This window comes from Nematostella vectensis, chromosome 1 (assembly GCF_932526225.1).
Source record: "Nematostella vectensis chromosome 1, jaNemVect1.1, whole genome shotgun sequence".
Classification (NCBI taxonomy): domain Eukaryota; kingdom Metazoa; phylum Cnidaria; class Anthozoa; order Actiniaria; family Edwardsiidae; genus Nematostella; species Nematostella vectensis.
The window spans coordinates 20,393,138-20,414,957 of NC_064034.1; the positions used below are offsets into that span (position 1 = coordinate 20,393,138).

At 38.5% G+C, this 21,820-nt stretch overlaps 2 protein-coding genes across 3 annotated transcripts in view; both read right to left on the minus strand.

Moving 5' to 3' along the window:
- The window catches only part of LOC5504939 (protein shortage in chiasmata 1 ortholog), a 30,118-nt gene extending 16,134 nt beyond the window's left edge, over window positions 1–13,984 (minus strand). The window contains exons 1-13 of the mRNA XM_048731913.1: window positions 13,422–13,984; window positions 9,907–12,805; window positions 9,641–9,770; window positions 9,302–9,553; window positions 5,277–5,439; window positions 4,895–4,985; window positions 4,169–4,274; window positions 2,496–2,612; window positions 2,082–2,220; window positions 1,621–1,721; window positions 1,089–1,343; window positions 746–880; window positions 114–287 (exon numbers count right to left, since the gene is read on the minus strand). Coding sequence (XP_048587870.1) covers window positions 114–287; window positions 746–880; window positions 1,089–1,343; window positions 1,621–1,721; window positions 2,082–2,220; window positions 2,496–2,612; window positions 4,169–4,274; window positions 4,895–4,985; window positions 5,277–5,439; window positions 9,302–9,553; window positions 9,641–9,770; window positions 9,907–9,942 — 1,699 coding nt within the window. The 5' untranslated portion in view covers window positions 9,943–12,805; window positions 13,422–13,984. The remainder of the gene's footprint in view (window positions 1–113; window positions 288–745; window positions 881–1,088; window positions 1,344–1,620; window positions 1,722–2,081; window positions 2,221–2,495; window positions 2,613–4,168; window positions 4,275–4,894; window positions 4,986–5,276; window positions 5,440–9,301; window positions 9,554–9,640; window positions 9,771–9,906; window positions 12,806–13,421) is intronic.
- Window positions 13,985–14,512: 528 nt separating this feature from the next.
- On the minus strand, window positions 14,513–21,820 carry LOC5504132 (calcyphosin-like protein). Of its 2 annotated transcripts, none has more exons than XM_048731916.1 (7): window positions 21,676–21,820; window positions 19,142–19,273; window positions 16,917–17,013; window positions 16,146–16,226; window positions 15,724–15,821; window positions 15,456–15,570; window positions 14,513–15,070 (listed from the first exon to the last, which is right to left on the minus strand). In XM_048731916.1, exons 2-7 carry the CDS (start codon window positions 19,264–19,266, stop codon window positions 14,969–14,971), a joined length of 618 nt encoding a protein of 205 aa, XP_048587873.1. In that variant the 5' UTR covers window positions 19,267–19,273; window positions 21,676–21,820; the 3' UTR covers window positions 14,513–14,968. The 2 variants fall into 2 exon arrangements, with proteins under 2 accessions (XP_048587873.1, XP_048587872.1); XM_048731915.1 differs by lacking the exon at window positions 21,676–21,820 and adding an exon at window positions 20,509–20,665.

Below are 21,820 nucleotides of genomic sequence, written 5' to 3' on the forward strand. Positions count from 1 at the left end.
AGTGAAGTAACGCTTTGGTCTCGGTTCTATTTTTGGCGGCTCTTGCTTAATATTTAACTCCTAATATCAAGACAATTTTTCCTTTGACGAATCCATAGATGTTTGCTCATTACCTTTCTCGTATGTAGAGCGTACTGATGCTTGCGGTGTCTTAGTCGTTCTAAGCACCAGAAAGTCGTCAAGACTTGAAAATATGGCGTTTTTTTTAACTGCAGAATTGGACATCAAAGTGGCTGGAGCGTCATTTTGTGATTTGTTTTCATGTGGTTTTACTCCCAAAGAATGATCTAAAGTAAAATATAGATATAGATAAATACAGTAGGAAAAACGTGAGTTGATAATGCATACTATTAAGTATTTCTTGATACATACTATACACCTATTTGAAATAAGGTTGCATTTGGAGAATCTACGTGCCGTAGCCTTCAGTGCTTCGTGGGTATCAAATAAATAAGAAAATAAGCGCAAATAAAAATAAACTTGAGAATCCATGTGTCGTAAAACCGCAGTCGTTCGTGGATAACGCATAAACGACTGAATCCAGGTCTCGTGTAAATCTGTTCATTTTTGCTTATCTATTTTTTAGCTATACATATAGCACTGCCAGTTATGATACATATATTTGCCGAGTTCAACCTAATTGTGTATCTAACTAATCAAGATATTCTTCATTTTAGGTGAAATGCTCACATTATCTGTTTTTGGCACCCTCCATGAACAAACCATCAAAACAAGCTCTACCAACCTGTGTCGTGTTGCGTTGGGTAGACCACTGCTTGCAGTTGCTTGCGTTCTGGTAAGGGTGTTGTCCGCAAGGCTGAAGGAGATTTTGGCACGAAATCAGCACATCTCGCAGGATTGTCGCCCTTTTCTTGATATTCTAAATCAAACACACGATCTTAAAAGAGACTAGAATAAAAAGTATTGTTTTAGAAAATGCTGCTTTTTCATATTTTTTATTCTCCCATTGTATACTCTAAGTATTGATCCAGTTATTCATAAGGGATCAACTCGGTCCTCACCCTGTAACGACTTGCTCATCTTCTTTATTTAAACTAGGATCCAAGTCGCATCGAGTAAAGCCTTACCCCTTAACTCCACATGGTTAAACGCCTCAGGAAGTTGAACAGTCGGCGACCCTTTGCTTTGCTTCTTTGACACTCTCATCTTTGCCAGGCGGGCAACCTTCATTCGTGCTTTCTCTATCGGACCTGCTTCCTCGTCTAAGGGGTCCCAACACAAGCGTAATTCCACACCGGTGTTGATCACTTCCTTGTCCATTGTTCCGATAAGGCCTGAGACATCTTGAGCCGCTACCTTGGTGGACGAAGGGACATTTGGTACTAAAATGATAAAACAATATATCAATACGCTAATTTGTTAAAAACCAAGTATGGCACATTTGGTACTAAAACGATAAAACAATATATCAACACTGTCATTTGCTGGAAAACAATTATGGGTTTGGTTTTTGCTTGATGTGCCGAACCTCACCTATATTAATTTCATCGGAGTAGGGGTGGCGGAAGGATGAGGGCAAAGTCTTCAGATAGACAATAGATCTCTCTTTTCAAAGATTTTAGGAAGGAGATGTAAGGCTCAAATGATCTTTTGTCTTACCGGGCAAGGCCATGGCTACGATCTCGTTAAAGACTTTTTCCTTTTCCCAAACTTTACGGACTGATCGCTCTTTCGAAGTAGGTGTCATGACTTGATGGGTTCTAAAATTAAAGCCAAACTCAGATTATCATGAATGCACAATAATATGACGTAACTTGAATTAACAAAATGCATTTTTATCGTAAAAGATAAGGAGACACGTTCACTGGTGGGAAATAAAACTACCCTTACGTTCCATATTGAATATGCAGGCACTTAGGATGGAATTCAGTGCGTTTTTACGGTTCTCATTAAAAGTCAAAATATATACTGTAGTCAATAGAAGCCACGTTTCTACTTAGCCGCGAAAGATATACTTTTGGCTTGAGTCGTAAAGAAGCTTTTTTGGAGTTTTTTTTTATGATACTCATCTTATCTCTACTTAAATGACATAGATTAAATAGAAATGGAGTTAAACGTACAAGACAGGAGACACGGTCACTGGGTCCAATTCGTTAGTAGCGGTACTTGTGTTCGATTGCGTTGTGCTGTCTCTGATAGTGGTTGCGAGGGGGGACTCCAGGACACCTCCTAGGTCAAAGCCTTCAGGAGATGGTACACCTGGTAAAGGAACAACAAAAATACTGCATTCTTTAGTTTACATGTTCGTGTATACAATCCCCTTAGGGAAGCAAGTTTGTGAAGCTACGTGTCGTAATCCGCAATTGTCTATGATTAACTTATGAATGGCTGAAAGCTTATCTTTGAAAAAGAAAACGCACAGTTTTCTGAACCTGGATTTGTATTTATCTATTATTATTACTATCATTTGCTTGTTTATTTGATACCCATAAAGCTCTGCGAGAGCCTTTTTTCAAATAGGTATATACCGATACCTTCTCCGTTTATATCCATAAAATCGACTTTGCTAGATAAACTTGAGACAGCATACTCAAGATTGTCGATTGGTTTGCACGGTGTGGTGATAAGACTACTGCCGTCGGACATCGCAACTAAAAACAGAAAACAGAGGATTACGAATAACTTTGATGATCAACTTTGTTGTTCAACAAGGTGTTCCCGACGCACTAGACTAGACACAGAATGCCTTTTAAAATCCTGCGCCCTGCGCATGCGCACTACAGGGTTCGTATAAAATTCAAGGGCTTTTAAGGACTTTTTCAATGATTTTTGTAGAATTTCGAGGCGTAGTACAGCAAAAAAAATCATAGAAACAATATAGGGCCAACGTTTTTTCCAAGTTTTTACCAAAGCTTTTTTCAATTGAACTTGATCTTTTTTCAAAACGAAAATAGACGACAATTGGACTCTTTGAAAAATACGCGCAAGCATCATGACTCACTGGTGAGCAACTGTTTTTCAAACAGCGATTTCAAGCAAACGTTCACCTACAGATTTCCAACTTTTTGTAAGATTCTCAAACTATTCTTCCTCTTCTTTTAAAACCTTAAGCTTTTTCTTAGCACAGATTCACAAGCTTTTCACAGTTTTCAAAAATAACTCTTCCAGGCTAGGTGCTGAAAGAAGAACACACATCCAGCAAGTCTAGCTTGTAAGGAGAGGCGAATGGTCAATCAGAGAAATAGTTCAGAGACGGCAAAAGGCCGTTTTGAGATCCGAGAAGGAAAAGTCGAATATATATCTAGCGACTATTCGCGACCCCTCATGTAGTTAAAATCCATGAAGATCATATTCGAGCTTGCTCAGCTTTCTCCACAAACCAAGCACCAAGAGATCACAGAAGTTGGAAAATGGAGATTGGTAAGTAGGGGGTGGAAGTTATTTTATTTCTTCAAATGAAACTTAAATCAACTTTTTTTTTTTTTTTTTTAAAGTAGTTTTTAAGAAGCGCTCGGTGGAAAATAGCTGGCGGTTCCGCTGGCCGTCGGGGCCTAATGAAACCCCTGCATGCTTGTAGCCAGCAAGAGCTTGAACTTGGAGAAGAATACTTCCTTTTACAGCACAATCCGCGTAGGATCTAGGCAAATCCTGTCTGGCTATAGGTTATACATTCTTTATCTTGTACATCCTTACGATGTTTATTTCGCCTCGGTGTCTTTCTGCTCTCACTAGGAACTTAATCAACATAATCAACAAGGCCAAAAACGACATAATCAACAAGGCCAAAAATCTGTTCATACAAGCCACTTGTTTGCCGCTTTAATAACAGGTAGCCTAAACAACAGAATGATATATAACAATAGACCGTTTTCACGATGTTGCGCGCGCGTCCAAAATGCCACAGACATGCGTGTCATAGCTGATCCAGGAGGAATTTGACTATAGTGCCAAAATTCTGCAAAAGAAGCACTCTGGCAGTTTTTTCTATAGCTTCGTCTGTAAAGTCCACTTTGTACACTATCTTAGATCAGCCGTGGCCCGCCAGTCTATTGCTATAGCAAAACATATATTTGGCTGGAGTTTGCGATGAATCTACATTCTACATTCTACGCATGGGTTCCCAGTCTTTCTCATAATGGGTTGCAATAATAGATATTATCAAACAAAAGTGAAGGGATTGGGTTTGAATTGGTTGAAAAGTATCTACCGTCCTCTTTATGGCCAAGGTGATCTGGCAGTGTTTTGCGTCCCGTGATCATCTCCTCATAGGGACTCTCAATCATCGGATCTTCAAGCATCTGAGGTATTTCATCCTGTAACGCGTGAATGCAAGAATAAGAAAAAAGAAACAAATAAAAGAGGAAGACAGGTGAGTACCTAGGGGGCGCGGCATAAGAGGGTGCTTCCACCAAAAGCATCGACTCATTTATAAATCAACCGCCGTAGGGCGAATATCAAAATCCGAGATGGAGGCCCAAGTCAAGTACAAATTGCAAAAGGGTGAGGTTTCAAAGCGCTTCCTGATGAAACAAATGCCAACATTATAGGGTCTTAGCAGGTGCTAGGAAACAAAAACTATATGGAAATGATCTGTAGGGGCGTGGCTGTGCTCCCTGATATTTTCTTAATGTTAATGTATCGTGTCCCCAATATTTCGAGGCCTTCTACGGCACTGCACTACCTTCTAGTCCGTTACAAATTTGTAACAAAGAAAACGCCCTAAAAAAAAACGATGAATTATCATATGCTTTTCGAGAAAATTTATTTTGATTCTAGGGATTGCAAAAATGGGTGTTGTCAAAAGCAATTTTAGCCCCTAAAAGAAAGCAAAAGGGTATGGTCTTTAGGTTTTGGTTATGACAACAAGAGATCACAGTTATACACGAAGGCGCGGTATAAAAAGATGCTTGAATCTCGAATCCTAAGGTATTACCTTGGGAGATCCATAATCTTTCAGAAACGTCTCCTTTGACTCATTATCTTGTTTTGCTGTGTATTTAGAACCAGAAAGCGTCCTTTCTCCCCTATAAACAGGAATGAGGGTAAATAAAAGCCTGTTCGATAAAGAAACAGGCGTGCGTCCTGAAGTGGGATCCGAGGAGTCCAGACCTCACCCTGCTAATGTGAGGGGGTGAGTTCGGTTGTTTGGGTAGAAAAAGTGCCTAGATCTATATAGTGACCCATTACCAGAGCTAAGGATGCCGATTTGAACTTTGATCTGTGGTCAGTGAATAAGTGGTCTGGACCCCACCTTGTATTTTTCGCTAGACACGCCCCTGAGAAATCTGTCTTAGCATGTCTACAATTGGGCTCACCGTAATATAAAATCCTCAGTCAATTGACTTCCATCATGATTAGTGAAGGGGTCTGGAACAGCTCTGGGCTTCAGCCGTGATGCCAGGTCTCTTAGTAGGGGTACCTGCACTATCAGGTCTACAGTGACACCCACAGAAATCTGATCCTCAATACTGTAAAGATCTAAGGAAATCAGACCAATCACACCCACAGAAATCTGATCCTCAATACTGTAAAGATCTAAGGAAATCCGGCCAATCACACCCACAGAAATCTGATCCTCAATACTGTAAAGATCTAAGGAAATCAGACCAATCACACCCACAGAAATCAGATCCTCAATACTGTAAAGATCTAAGGAAATCAGACCAATCACACCCACAGAAATCTGATCCTCAATACTGTAAAGATCTAAGGAAATCAGGCCAATCACACCCACAGAAATCTGATCCTCAATACTGTAAAGATCTAAGGAAATCAGACCAATCACACCCACAGAAATCTGATCCTCAATACTGTAAAGATCTAAGGAAATCAGACCAATCACACCCACAGAAATCTGATCCTCAATACTGTAAAGATCTAAGGAAATCAGGCCAATCACACCCACAGAAATCTGATCCTCAATACTGTAAAGATCTAAGGAAATCAGGCCAATCACACCCACAGAAATCTGATCCTCAATACTGTAAAGATCTAAGGAAATCAGACCAATCACACCCACAGAAATCTGATCCTTAAATACTGTAAAGATCTAAGGAAATCAGGCCAATCACACCCACAGAAATCTGATCCTCAATACTGTAAAGATCTAAGGAAATCAGGCCAATCACACCCACAGAAATCTGATCCTCAATACTGTAAAGATCTAAGGAAATCAGACCAATCACACCCACAGAAATTTGATCCTCAATACTATAAAGATCTAAGGAAATCAGACCAATCACACCCACAGAAATCTGATCCTCAATACTGTAAAGATCTAAGGAAATCAGACCAATCACACCCACAGAAATCTGATCCTCAATACTGTAAAGATCTAAGGAAATCAGGCAAATCACACCCACAGAAATCTGATCCTCAATACTGTAAAGATCTAAGGAAATCAGGCCAATCACACCCACAGAAATCTGATCCTCAATACTGTAAAGATCTAAGGAAATCAGGCCAATCACACCCACAGAAATCTGATCCTCAATACTGTAAAGATCTAAGAAAATCAGACCAATCACACCCACAGAAATCTGATCCTCAATACTGTAAAGATCTAAGGAAATCAGACCAATCACACCCACAGAAATCTGATCCTCAATACTGTAAAGATCTAAGGAAATCAGACCAATCACACCCACAGAAATCTGATCCTCAATACTGTAAAGATCTAAGGAAATCAGGCCAATCACATCCACATAAATCTGATCCTCAATACTGTAAAGATCTAAGGAAATCAGACCAATCACACCCACAGAAATCTGATCCTCAATACTGTAAAGATCTAAGGAAATCAGACCAATCACACCCACAGAAATCTGATCCTTAAATACTGTAAAGATCTAAGGAAATCAGGCCAATCACACCGACAGAAATCTGATCCTCAATACTGTAAAGATCTAAGGAAATCAGGCCAATCACACCCACAGAAATCTGATCCTCAATACTGTAAAGATCTAAGGAAATCCGGCCAATCACACCCACAGAAATCTGATCCTCAATACTGTAAAGATCTAAGGAAATCAGACCAATAACACCCACAGAAATCTGATCCTCAATACTGTAAAGATCTAAGGAAATCAGACCAATGACACCCACAGAAATCTGATCCTCAATACTGTAAAGATCTAAGGAAATCAGACCAATCACACCCACAGAAATCTGATCCTCAATACTGTAAAGATCTAAGGAAATCAGACCAATCACACCCACAGAAATCTGATCCTCAATACTTTAAAGATCTAAGCAAATCAGGCCAATCACACCCACAGAAATCTGATCCTCAATACTGTAAAGATCTAAGGAAATCAGACCAATCACACTCACAAAAGTCTGATCCTCAATACTGTAAAGATCTAAGGAAATCAGACCAATTGCACTCACGGAAATCTGATCCTCAATACTATATAAAGATCTAAGGAAATCAGACCAATCACACTCACATAAATCTGATCCTCAATACTATATAAAGATCTAAGGAAATCAGACCAATTGCACCCACAGAAATCTGATCCTCAATACTGTAAAGATCTAAGGAAATCTGATCCTCAAATGACCACAAAAACCAAGTCGCATAGCTATACCATATTTCTATACCTATGGAGCTCTAAGGAAAGATCTAAGGAAAGGATCTAAGGAAGGAAAATAAGACAAATCATACACACAGAAATCTGGTCCTCAATACTATAAAGATCTAAGGAAATAAGACCAATAATACACACATAAATCTGATCCTCGATACTACCAAGATCTAAGGAAAGGAAATCAGACCAATCACACAAGAGAAATCTGGTCCTCAATACTATAAAGAACAAAGGAAATCAGCCAATCACGCACACAGAAATCTTATACTCAATAATATAAAGCTATATAAACTTGCCAAGGTTTAATTACAGACAGGCATGTTCCCAGGATTGGCCGTAGTGGGGTGCACAGTCATAGGTATCATATGGAAAAAGAAGATTCCTTAATAAGAAATTACCCATTTTTTGGCTGCCAAGGGGGGGGGAGGCACACACCCTGGGCACCCCCCTGTGTACGTGCCTGTGGGGGAGGGGTTATTTGACTGGTTTACTGGTTTATCAGGCCCATCATATAAAGATTGACAAAAAGGATAGACTGACGTAGCCGAATGACAGACAGAGTTTAGGACGGAAACAGATGTAATGAAAGACAGAATATGTTGAGGAGAGACAGAATGGAGGAAATTGCAAACAAGCAGACAAAATGACAGACAGACAGAGTCAAGGGCAGACAGACGGAATGACAGACAGACAGAGTCAAGGGCAGACAGACGGAATGACAGACAGACAGAGTCAAGGGCAGACAGACGGAATGACAGACAGACAGAGTCAAGGGCAGACAGACGGAATGACAGACAGACAGAGTCAAGGGCAGACAGACGGAATGACAGACAGACAGAGTCAAGGGCAGACAGACGGAATGACAGACAGACAGAGTCAAGGGCAGACAGACGGAATGACAGACAGACAGAGTCAAGGGCAGACAGACGGAATGACAGACAGACAGAGTCAAGGGCAGACAGACGGAATGACAGACAGACAGAGTCAAGGGCAGACAGACGGAATGACAGACAGACAGAGTCAAGGGCAGACAGACGGAATGACAGACAGACAGAGTCAAGGGCAGACAGACGGAATGACAGACAGACAGAGTCAAGGGCAGACAGACGGAATGACAGACAGACAGAGTCAAGGGCAGACAGACGGAATGACAGACAGAGTCAAGGGCAGACAGACGGAATGACAGACAGAGTCAAGGGCAGACAGACGGAATGACAGACAGACAGAGTCAAGGGCAGACAGACGGAATGACAGACAGACAGAGTCAAGGGCAGACAGACGGAATGACAGACAGACAGAGTCAAGGGCAGACAGACGGAATGACAGACAGACAGAGTCAAGGGCAGACAGACGGAATGACAGACAGACAGAGTCAAGGGCAGACAGACGGAATGACAGACAGAGTCAAGGGCAGACAGACGGAATGACAGACAGACAGAGTCAAGGGCAGACAGACGGAATGACAGACAGACAGAGTCAAGGGCAGACAGACGGAATGACAGACCGACAGAGTCAAGGGCAGACAGACGGAATGACAGACATGGACAGGAAGGCAAATAGTGTTGTAAAGGGCCGACCATTCAACTTTTAAAAACTAGAAAAAAATTATTCATGCATTTCAGGACAAAAAATATTCCTGCATTGTTTTTAATCAAGAACTTACCACTACATGCCAGCTACAGTGAAAAAAAATATCCGGCCCCTCTCAAAGGTTAAATGGTCGACTCCCTAAGTGGAATCTTAATTATTACCATCGTCTTCAGCGCTGTCCATGAAAAACATCTCCTGTGTTGGCTCGACTGTTTCCACAACATAGTTTAACACTTCTTCTTCAAGTTCCGACCACAGGTCAAAGTCGACTATAGGTGAATCTGGGTTTGAGCTCGGTACCATTTCATCTTCGCTGGGATGAGAAACTGCTGTGCTAAAACACTCCAAACTTCGGATACCAGCCGTAATCGACTCGAGCTCAGCCTTAGAGTACGATACTCGTTCAGCAATAACTGAGAGTTTAAGAGATATAAGCTTAAGATAAAATCATGGAGCCGACAGCCATTTCCAGATATTTCGTTAGTATTTGCTATACCTACCCTTTGTCCAAGGTGTGAAACAAGATCCATCTTCAATTTTTCCTTTATGAGGATAGAGATCCATGCATTCCATGTGATGTGGGACAGTTAGCAACATACGCGCTAGGTTTAGCTGTCGTTGTTCTGAAGCCTGATAGTGACAATTTATAAGCTTACAACAAAACACTGTAATTACTATAGCTAAGCTTAAGTAAACTTTAACTTTAAGAAAGAAAAACGTTTACTTTACAGTGCTTATAGAGAAACTCTTTCATATAATTACTTACCTGTGAAAGATAGTTAATGGCCAAATATTTAGGCATTTTGTTACGCTTTTCTACAAAGGATGAATATCATCAATATGTTGTAAGTTATAAGATGGTAGATAAGGAAAATGAAAAAGAAAAGTAAGTCGCGCGCGCTCCCAAATAATTCCCGCGCTTTTGCAAACAACACAGGGTTACCGCGTCAGCACTGAGCGCTTCGATGCTGGGAAAGGAGAAATCGACTTACGCTGTTAGTCTCTACTAGTCAATTGAAACCCCGGCCCCCGAACCCCGGGACATAGCGGGGAATATAATATTGGTGCGGTGTTACATTTTTAATTTTCTCCCGCCCCTAGGAGAAATCGTGCTATTGCCGAAGCGTATGGTACATTATTTCAATTGACTAGTGCATAAATGTCATTATAGATAATTGTATATAACCAAGAGACCATGATAATATATAGATTTAGGTACTGCCTAAAAGCGGAGCCAGCAATTAACACCTTTTTTTGTGACTGATAGGGGTAGTTCTAGAGGGGATCTTGGTGTCTCTAGTATCTCTAGTAATTTTTTTAATGAGATTAAAAATATGTCAAATTTGACTGCCATGTAATTATGAATTGTATTGGCCCCTCCAAATGGATCAAACAAGCACTCATTCAATAATATTAAATATGCAGTATGAAAGTTAACAAAATACTAAAACTTGGTGTGAAAAAGGCTGTCAAAGTTCATGGTGTCTTAGTTGACGAGAATGTTTTTTCAAGAGTCTAATGGTCAATTCTTATTTCCCTTCATAGAAGTTCCACAATGTATATATTTATCAAAACACCATTCTAACAAGCTTTGACCATGTGAAGAATATATCATGGATTTAACAGCATTCCAAAGATTTAGATGCCATACTGTAGTTCAGGGGCGGATCTAGCTTTTGCCAAGGGGGGATTTCGCCCAAAAATTTGTGTCATTATTTTACCTTCGTAACGATTTTGGAATGAAAAGATACACCGAAAACAATAAAAAAGACAGCTCAAGGGGAGGTTCAAACCCCTAACCCCCCTCCCTCCATAGACCCGCTACTGTAGTTTTCATGTACCACAACTGATTATTCAGAAGAATGTGTTGAAACGAAACTCCACAAATATACCTCCTGTCATGCATTACATATTGGTGCACCAACCCATTGGCCTGTTGGTTTTAGAAACCCTGGATCCACCCATACTGGCTACTCAAAAATGAATGCAATGGAGGCAAATCCTAAATTATTACTGAAAGTGCTTAATTCAAATTTCTAATTTCAAACCAAACCATGTTCATTGACCTATGTTAGGGTAAGAGAGAAATAAGTATAACAAAAGGTCAATGAGGAGAAGAAAAAGGGAAAAATGAATGACTCTATTTGACAAAATATGAATCTACTTTAAAAAATATATAACAATAATGCAATAATAGCTTAAATGAGCACATTCCTAACATTTTCCCCTTTCTCTATCTACAGGTTTGATATAAAACTGTTTTCTTTACAGATTTATTATTGAAAAAGCACAAGTTTGATGTTGTCTTTATATAATTAAGTACCTTGCTCCCAGGGGGGAGGTGGAGGGGGGGCAACTTTGAGAAACGGGAGTTTGAGAGACGAGAGTGCTCGACAGCATAATCAATTTTAACCCTAAGGGATTGCACTAAGGGCATGGTCAACAACAACTCTTACCTCTAAGAGATAGCACATTGGGTGTGGTCAGAGGAATTTTTAACCCTGAGAGATAGCATAAAAAAAACAATGCTGGTTTTAATTTACTGAATTTACTGACAGATCCTATATTGTTTTGTTACCAACAATAAAGCCGAAAGTATTAACTGATCAGTTGACTTGTGGTTTATTGTAAAATACATTTCAAGCGATTGGGCCACCACTTAGCGTAAGACACCCTCAAAGATAGCAGAATCGGAAAAATCCTCCTCCCCCGGCGTGAAAACCCCTAAAAGATAGCAGAATCGGAAAAATCCTAAAACACACCCTAAGAGATAGAAGTTGGTAAGAATTTTATACCGTAAAAGATAGACCGAGCACCCCCGTCTATCTTTCTGGAGAGTCCCCCCCAGACCTTGATCTAATAAAAAACCCTTCCCTTGATAGAAGTTTCATTAATGTACACTCGTATCAAAGCTACATTCTGACCAGCTTTGCCCTTGCAAAGAAACAAATGATGGATGCAACAGCATTCCAAAGATAGAATGATATAGTTAGATACACTTCAGGTGACATATGGAAGATTAATATATCACTTATTACTGGTGATAGAGAGAGAGAGAGAGAGAGAGAGAGAGAGAGAAAAAAAGAAGAAATTGGACTATAGCTTTGATAAAAAACTCATCAGTAATGCAACAACTTGGTTGAGCACCCTCCTAACAGTCTCGCGAGGAAGTCACTATTCGCACATGACCTTACGCCGAATTCCAAACTCCAGGAAAGTATTTAGGCTATTTTTGCAGTTGTCATGTGCACATTGAATTTTACAGGCAAGAAATGCAGTATGGATATGTCCTTCGTCTGTGAAAATTCGTAACATTTTTGCTCGCCGATTTCGTCCGCCATCTTGGACCTGTAATCTGCCAGTCGTTATTTTTTTCCGTCTTCGCTTCAGGATTCCTGTGGATGTCCGCGCAACAGCAAATAACGACTGGGTACGAGTCTGCCCTCCTAACATTTCCCCTTTCCTCATTATCTTTAGGTTGATAGAAAAAATGTTTTCAGATTTATCATTGAGGGCAAGTGCTTTAAAAAAGCCTATTTCACATTTACTGCTGTATCTAAGTAAGAAATCCCCTACTTTATTATCTTTAAGACATTTGCCTATTCTCATGCCTCCCAGCCTTCAGCATCAATCATGGCCCTCGGGTAGTCCTTGGTTGGTTTTACCTAAATAAAAGTGAAAACAATTATAAGTATTCTTTTCTTTCAAAACAACATTTAAAAAAATAAACACAATAGATAGTTATGCAAGATGCAGACAATATAAGCTAAGCAAAAAGAATAGGTAATAGGGGTTGCATTTTGTGTTTTTATTTTCGATGAGAAAATTCTCTTGTAACTGTAAAGTTAATATATAGTAAGTATATATAGTATATATAAGTTATTTGTAGTTTTGATAATGTTGAAAAAGTTGCTGTATCTTCTAGAAGACTAAATACACAGAATATAAAGACAAGAAAGGTCTTCTTTAGCAATAAATGACAGGATGATATTTGTCAGCCTTTATTAAATATCTCAACGCAGTCAATAAAGTATAGAGAGAACGAAGAGTATCAAAGGATGTTGTTATGCTCAAATTGTTTGATTTAGACCACGAATTCTCAAAGCAAACTCTATAAACAAATGTATAAATCGAACAAGCTAAGTGACATTGAAACAGTAACTAGCTTGAGCGATTGGTTTTGGGGAAAAAAACACACGAAGAAACGAGCATTATAAAAGCACAACAATAAAAGAAAAATAACTGTGATATTCTCAATACAAACCGTCGTCCAAAACTCACCTTGGCAGTTTTTTGTCGCTTTCTGTTTGTCGCTTGTGGGGTTGTGTTCGCTTTTTGTTGTAAACTGTGAACTTGTCGACTTTCTGCTAGCAAGAAACTCGTCGACACAATTGAATTATTTTTATAGCTGAAAACATACATCAATCCAAGGCCCTTTCTTCTCAGGATCTCCTTATAGATCTCCATAGATATAGAAGTGAAGGAATATTATTAGAATGGTAGTGTAGAGCCTCTAAGTAGTCCTCTTTTTGCTGCTACAAGGGACGGGATTCACGGACACTCGGGTAGATTTTACTATCGGCTCGTACTTCAGACCAAACGGTTCCTCAAAGATTTCAGCCCATTTGAATCCGCATATTTTCTCATTAAATACTATTTTCAATCTGCCTTTTTTGCTTTGAACATACGAACTTTGATGGCGGTAAAAAAAATAAAATACGTAAAAACGTAAGACCGAGGGGGCCTGAGAGTTGCGCGATTGACTGGATGAATTGTGACACCACAGGATACCCGCGCGATGACCACAAAACCAAGCCGTATATTTTTATACCTATGGAGCTGCGCGCGCGGCCTGCGGCCGCGCTGGCTCCGCTATAAGAGAACGAATCCTCCTGGCCCATGATGAGCGAATCAGCAGTGAAAACTTTTACTAGGGTTGTGAAATGTTACAACTGGCCGCGAAGGGGATACTCTTCTTTGTATTTAGTATAATTAAGATATCAAGGCCTTTGTTTTCAAGGATGAAATAGTCTTCGTGACTATTTAGCACATGCCGATGTGGTTGATAATAGTTTTACTTTTTGATTGCCATAGAAATTGCAGTAGAAATTTCGATATATATGTAATGGCGTTTGAATCCATCACACCACTCTTTGTTCAATCAAGGTTCAATGTCAAAGATTGAGATTCTGAAAAACATTTTTAAGTAGAAACCTTTGTCAATCTAATAAGTCAGTTTAAAATTACCTCGAGACTTCGGCAATAAGCTTATACATCACTTGTATATCGCTTATTGCCTCGGCTCTCGGTTATTAACTCTTACGGGGTGGGGTCTAATTTAGGATGCGGTGAAAATAAAAGAAGGCATAGAATAATACGTTAACAGTTTTATTATTTCAATTGAATTTCCTTCTAGAGATTATTCAGGGAAATACAATAGAAACTTCTGAATGAGATCTATTACAAATACATTAAAAAAATGTTTCTTATTACAGACAATACAAATCCCTTTTTTCCTGCTTATGTGGAGTGAACAGAAATAAGTAATAAATTGCGTACGTTGCTTGATTTTGTCCAATCAATGTTGCAATATAGACAATTTTTTCAAGCTTTTCTTGAAAAGTTACATTTATTCCAATTTAGGTAGGTGAGAACCTTACTCATACTTCAGGGTTTGTGTGATAAAAAGCAATGATAAAAGGCATTTAGTAAAAGTTATTTAGGGGATTATAAAAAAAAAAGACAAAAAGAAATAATACATATATGCTATGTGTGAACAAAAAAGTTAGCCTATCCTTAAGAATAACAAGGAAGAACTTAAGGCATAACTACAGTTTCCAAGCCTGACGCATCATGAGGTCGAAGTAAGCATCGTCATCAATGGACACGCTGACTCCATTGTAATAATCCAAGAACTCTTCCTTGGTGACCTGAAAGATGGCACACAATGTTCAAATAGGTTCAGGCCCATGTCCAGGATTTTTCTTGGGGGGGAGGGGGGGTGCAATATCAAAAAAAGTGGACCTTATTTTTCTGAGGGGGGGGGAGTTCAATGATAAAAATCTAACCACCAAGGCTGACTTTGCAGCATGCCTTTGCAGTATCTTCACGGGACGTTTATTGTCGGTTTTGGTTACATACCAGAGTGATCTAGCTTATGATTCTTAGTTTTGTCTACAAATAGTACGTCTATTGAGAACTGAAAATGGATAATTGCCTTAAAATACTTAAATAGAATAATCACCTTACAGTACTACAATTGAATGATCACCTCACAATCCCCTCCATTGGTACTTCTCTTGAATATGGCCTTACCTTTCCATCTCTCTTGGCGGGATCAGGCTCAAATGTAGCAAGGAATTTCTGAAAGACTTCAGCCTCTGTCATTTCACCGCTCTGATACCTCTTATCTTGTCGAGCATTGTAAACTCTAAAGGAAAAAAACCTCAAATCAGATAAAAGTTAACAAATATATAACAAACATAATTTTAAGCAAAAAGAGTGCCATAAGATCATAAACACAAATGACAAATTGCTTGATGCCAACATGGCACTGTAGTACAGAGCTGGATTGGTCACTCACTTTTTCAAATCAGCTATTGTGATTACCCCATCGCCTGTTGTGTCCATCTTATGAAAGGCCTTCATGATGATCTCTACACGGTTTTTCGACATTGAAGGCTGGGGATAAATAACGGATTCAGTCATTTACAAACGTGCTGTACTTTTTAGCAATATAGAATTGCAAGCTCTTCAAATTCCTGTGGACTGTGGGTTAGCAATGTAAGAGGTATTCACTGAATTGGCTTGATTTTATCTATCCTACAATAGAAAATGCCTTAATTTTTTTTCATATAATAAAATGATGCATGCATACTGTACTGTAGCTTTATTTTCCAAATTGTGAAAGAAAAACAACCATGCCATACAAATCAGACGACAAACACCAAAAACAAACAAAAGAAAAAACACAAAAGATCTTTGGTCAATGTCTACTACATTTACCCTGACAGCTCTCAGAAACTCTTCAAAGTCAAGGCTTCCGCTTCCATCTTTATCGAACTGAGCAAAAAGTTGTTTGACTTCCTGTAACAAATAACATCCAAACCATCATTAGTAAAATACGTAATACTGTTTTGGTATGGTAATAACTAGGTGGTCCCTTTTGCTCAGAGGAAGGGCTAACACTAGAAACTACAGCAAACAACTTTGTTTTCACAGAGGCAAAATACAGCATTTCAACCTTGTGTTGTTTTATTACTCTTACTCAAATTTGGATATCACCACATTAGAAACAATGCTGGTAAATAAAATTTAATCTTTCCTTTTAAAACTATAAATTTTCAAAATGCAAGTTGTCCAGGACTGTAGCAGGGGATGGGGCACTGGGGGCAAATGCGGCCCAATATTTAAAAAAAAAATATACGGAAATGACCAGTAGGGGCGTAGCTGTGCCTCCAAATATTTTCTTAATGTTTCTGTATTGTGCCCCCCAATAATTTGAGGCCTGCTACGGCATTGTTATCTGTTTAACTTCTATTAACATTTAAGCTCCCTTGATAAGCGAGTGATTTTAAAAAGACCAGCTACACGTCACAAAAGGCTTTCTATTTTTTCTGTAATGCTTTGGGCAAGCCTAGAAATTAAAAAGAATTTTTGATTTAATTTTTGGCCATGCCTAGAAATCTAGCAGAAAAAAACCCGAAATCTTAATTCCAAGCCCTGAAAAATCAACAATAAATCTGTGCTTTGTGCAGAAAAATGAGTAAAACTTACATCATCAGTTAATTTTGTGCCAAAGTCCTGCATTCCTTTTCTGAATTCATCAATGTTTAGAGCTCTGTTTCCATCATCATCAAAAATTCTGAAGGCTCTAAAAATAAAAGAAGCAATAGATAATCAGCAACATTTTGCTAAACTATTAGAGTAAGGAACAGCTGATCTTGAAGCGCAACTAATCATAGGCTCTGTGAGCTAACTTGTGAATGCAAATGCATTTTCCTAGTTATTTTCTTGTGTGCATAAAAGATATACAGGATATCGAAAAAGTATCAATGCTGAGAGTACATAAAAATGTCATTTTCGTTTTTTTATGGAATAACAAACCAAGTACTGCAGTCAGGGGCGTACGCAGGATTTTAACAAGTTGCAGTCCAAGCGTTCAGAAGCTGAATGAGGGCGTGGCAACTCATCCCGCATCCCCATGAAGATTTCATAGCTCCCGCTTTTGGGTTTGAAATTGGCGTCAGACTTTTGAGAATATTACACGATCCTCTGTCATCCTCGATATAAAATAGGACTTCAGTCGTCGCGTGGCACGGAACGACATAACAATATGTTTGGAAATCATCTGTAGACTACCATGATTAAGAAAATTTTAGTTTTTATCCTCATCATATATATAAAACTACGTACATAAAAATGAATGAGTAAACATTTGATTTTTTCCCCCTCGTTATGCAAATAATATCGCCAATTTTTTTTTTTTTTTTTTTTTTTGCAGTCCAGTGACTGCAGGCCTATAGGCTGCGTACGCCCCTGGCAGTATTATTAATAATTATTATAAAAAGCAAAAAAATAAATAAATTGTGCCCAGAGTGGGGATTGAACTTCGGTCCTTATGGCTGCAGACAAATGACAGAACCCCTATGCTACTGTGGCTTTGCTAGATTGATTGGTGACAAAAATTTAGTTTAATACTATGGTATTGCATAGTTCTTTGTCAAATTTTAGCCTATCCTTTCCAAAACAAAAAAAAACCTGCCAGAATTAATCAGGCTTGTCATGTTTTTTGCATGTATTTGTATTTGTTTTAAGATAATCTGAAAACTAAAGAATTTATTTCTTTTCAACATTTAAGCGCATGCGGGAACCTTATGATAAAAAAGATCAACAAAAATTCCAAGAGTGCACTCATTTAGAGAAATTAGAATCAAAAGTTGAGTATCTAAATGCACTTCAAAGCCAGCGTCAGTTCTGCTCGTGTAACTTTTTCACATGTGAAACAAACAAGGCAGCTCGTCGATTACCATGTATGACATTGGCGTGGATTTCGTTTGAAGTGTGTTCTGATACTCAAATTTTGATTTTGATAAACACAGGTTCGACATGCCACTGCATTAACCAAGTACTTGCGGTAAGGCCTATTTTAGCCATAGCATTGGATATAGTTAAGAAGAAGCGCGTTGCTCCCACTCAAATATTGAAAAGGAATAAATTCTTAAATTTTCAAATTATCTTAAAAAAATACTCTCGAATTGACTATCTGGAATTTATTCTTGTGTAACACAGGTCCTCTTGCCCCTCTCACGCAAGTTGCCTTAGGGTTTGGACTTAGCCAATGTTAGAAATATCACATGTGACTCATTATATATTATGTTTTTACACATGTAAAACTCAGGTGTGTTACAAACTGATACAGCCGACTCCTTGTACATTAGCACAATAAGTAAGAATAAGATAATAACATTCTTTATCTTGCACATCCTTACAATCTTATGCCTAGGTATCTTTCAGAACTTGACATCATTAACAAGGCCAAAAACCTTTACACGCTAACAGCTAGCCACTTGTTTTCCCACTTTAAAAACAGGTAACCTTAAATACTGAACGGTGGCCAAAATGATATATAGCAAATGCTAGGAAACCATATATTTGGCTTGAATTTGTGATTAATCTACATTCTACATTCAAACTTTTGTTTCTTTCATCAAATATTATTCAAGGGCTCTCAAGGACTGTTGATAAGAATTCAAGCACTTTTCAGACCTCGAATTTCTCATTTTAAAATTCAAGCACTTTCAAGGTTTTGAAGGACTTGTACAAACCCTGTTTGGACACTTTTAAATAGAATGCAGCCAGGGTAAGTGAACCAACTGCTTCTTCATTAGTAATTGTCAGCAGTATATGATCAATAACAACATTTCAGATGGCTACACTTTTGAGTCCCAGAAGAAGTGCCGCTGGTAGGGTTGGGTGCCAAGTACCCCCTTAGGTCTTACCTGCCAAACATCTTGATACCACAGGTACCTCGGCCTGCCATGGCAGCATGGAGCTTCTCTATGGGTGTTTTAGCATTTTCCTCCATCTTTTTAGCTTTTATCTTGAGTTCCCTTTCGTCTGCCATGGTGCTACTGTACATACATATGAATTAAAGGGTAAAATCATTACTAAAAATACCCCTGGGCAGATAAATAATTCCTTTATTAGCAATGTATTAGCTGTGTTAACTTCTTATGAAATCTTTGCAAAGTGCCCACGCAGACTACTTAGATATCCCACAGCTTGTCTGTAGTTTTCTAGTCATACTTAGAACTGTGGTAGAAGATCACAAAAGAAAGAGCAGTTACATACAGTATGCTTGCCTCTTGGGCAGGGAAAAAAGCAAACTCTGCTACATGGAAATACACCTAATATGATTGCACTTTGGCCCCCTGTTTAACTTATAGGAATAAACATTTTCCATTTTCATTGCGACAATCATTTAGGTCTTAATAATGTTATGGTAAAACTTATAGATAAGTGTAACTCTGAGGCTCAGCTTAGGGAAAGGGAAGGCCAGTGGGCTTATCGGCTTAAGTCTATCTACCCGCAGGGTCTTACTAGTGATGACTTTTTTTTGTAGTAGGAACCCATGTAGAGATGTGTAAATTCTTTTTATCCATAGCGCGCTATTCTAGAAAATGCACGTTTTTGTCAGTTGTAATGTTTTTGCGTCTCGCTCCACTATGCTGATGTAAATAAGCTTGTAACGATCCACCTTCTTCAGTCTGCCCTGAAGAAGTCTTATTAAAGACGAAAATTTGTCAGAGTCGATTTCCAGTTTTTGGTGTATTGTATTCATTGTTCTGGTACGAGATCGCGACAGTTTGGGCTTTTTGATTCTATTCATTTTCCATTTGAAGTATAGAAAGTAATTCTCATTTATCGAAGATTAGAACATTTCACCCTGATTTCGTAGTGTATGTTAAGTTGGCTGTCTATATACTGTTTATAATTGATCGACGTGTATGCAACAGCCCAACGCTAGCAAATTTATTCAGTAGAAATACAACGGGGTACGTAGTTGTTTTCAATTTAAAAGCACAAGCAGCATTGTAAGGTTCAGTCGGAAAGCATGTGTTTGCCGAAAAGGTTTGATTTAACGTCAGACATCATCTATTATTAAAGTACAGGTACTGTTTAACCCACTGTTAAAACAGCACGAATTCCCTTATTAAATATTAGAATTATAGTATCAAACTGTTCTTCACGAAAAAACATTCTCGAATAAACTTCAACGAGGAGAGAGCAAACAATCACTCACAAATACGCAAAAGACTATTCTAGAGTGGCAAACAAGCTACTGTTTGCAGCAATGACATCTTACCTTTGATTTTTCAGGTATTTTCAAGGTCTAAAGTCTTTACGTGGGTAAGAGAAGCGAGATATACTGGGTACAGCAGAGTTGTGCTGTGAACTGCTGATTCTTCGAGAGAGAGTGAAAGGCGTGATGTATTAGATCTAGGGCCACGCGGCCAACTCCCAAGAGGCTATTTTGGGGTCTGGGGTTGTTCTATCTAATCAAGTTTGGCAAACCTCAAAGAACAATCTGTTACCTAGGCCTGGAATTTGCTAATGGTGTAATATTTTCTTTAATGATTGTGTGTTTTTTTTACATCATTTTGATTTTAATACAATCTTGTAGTATAAGTGGAAAAAGTATAATTTCCAGGGTAAAGGAATCCAACCTGAAAAATTGTTTCCATATCACGCAAATGTAAGTATATTTCGCAGTTTTTACACCCATCTCATGTGATTCAGGAGACGATGAACAATGCTCTGATATAACTATGTTTTGCGGGTAGTCCACATTTAACAATCAATGTCTCTTCTAAAATGATTAATGTAGCGTTAAGCAAATTCCGGCGTGCTGTGGTAAAATTTACGGTAACGAAGCATTCTAGTTTTGAAACGCTCAAATATTAATAACATATTGATATCAAGATTTTTCTGTAAGGAAGGTAATTAGAGATAACACTAGAATGAATACTTATTTCAGTATCCAGACTGGTTTCACCTCAGATGAGAGCCACCTGTTCTGGTGTAACAATTATCATATTGGGTAAACGCGCCAAACCGTTGTCTATTGCGTGACAAACCGAAAAACTTTAAAACGAATGGAAAACGAGAAGGAGGGAACCGTTTTTTTTTTTTTTTTTTACCAAAATAAACAGTTCCTCACGACAGCTTTGAATTTTGAATTTAGAAGACCATGAATTGTCTTCAAATTAGTGCATTCCGGTTTGGATATTGGGCAAAAAGAAGAGATGAAAAGAAGAGAAGACTTCCAAGTACTATTACGTATTCTGATAGTTTGTGCTTTCAAATCATTGTGATATCTTTGAATATATTCTGGACGAAAACAACTGACGTGTCAATAAGCAGGAATATAAAAAATCTACGAACAAAATATAGCGTTAAAGAAAGAAACACGAAAAAGTATAGACTTATTCTAAAACACAGTATTCGTGTGTACTTATTCGGTCGTACCAACCTTTTTGTGCTTGGAAAACCGAACTTTCTTGGGCGCTGTTATGTTTGTGCTACTTCGTCACCAAACGTTTTGCTACGCGGCCGATTTCAAACACAATATCATTGTTTAATAATGGTTTTCAAAAGCTATACAAATTGCGTTGCTT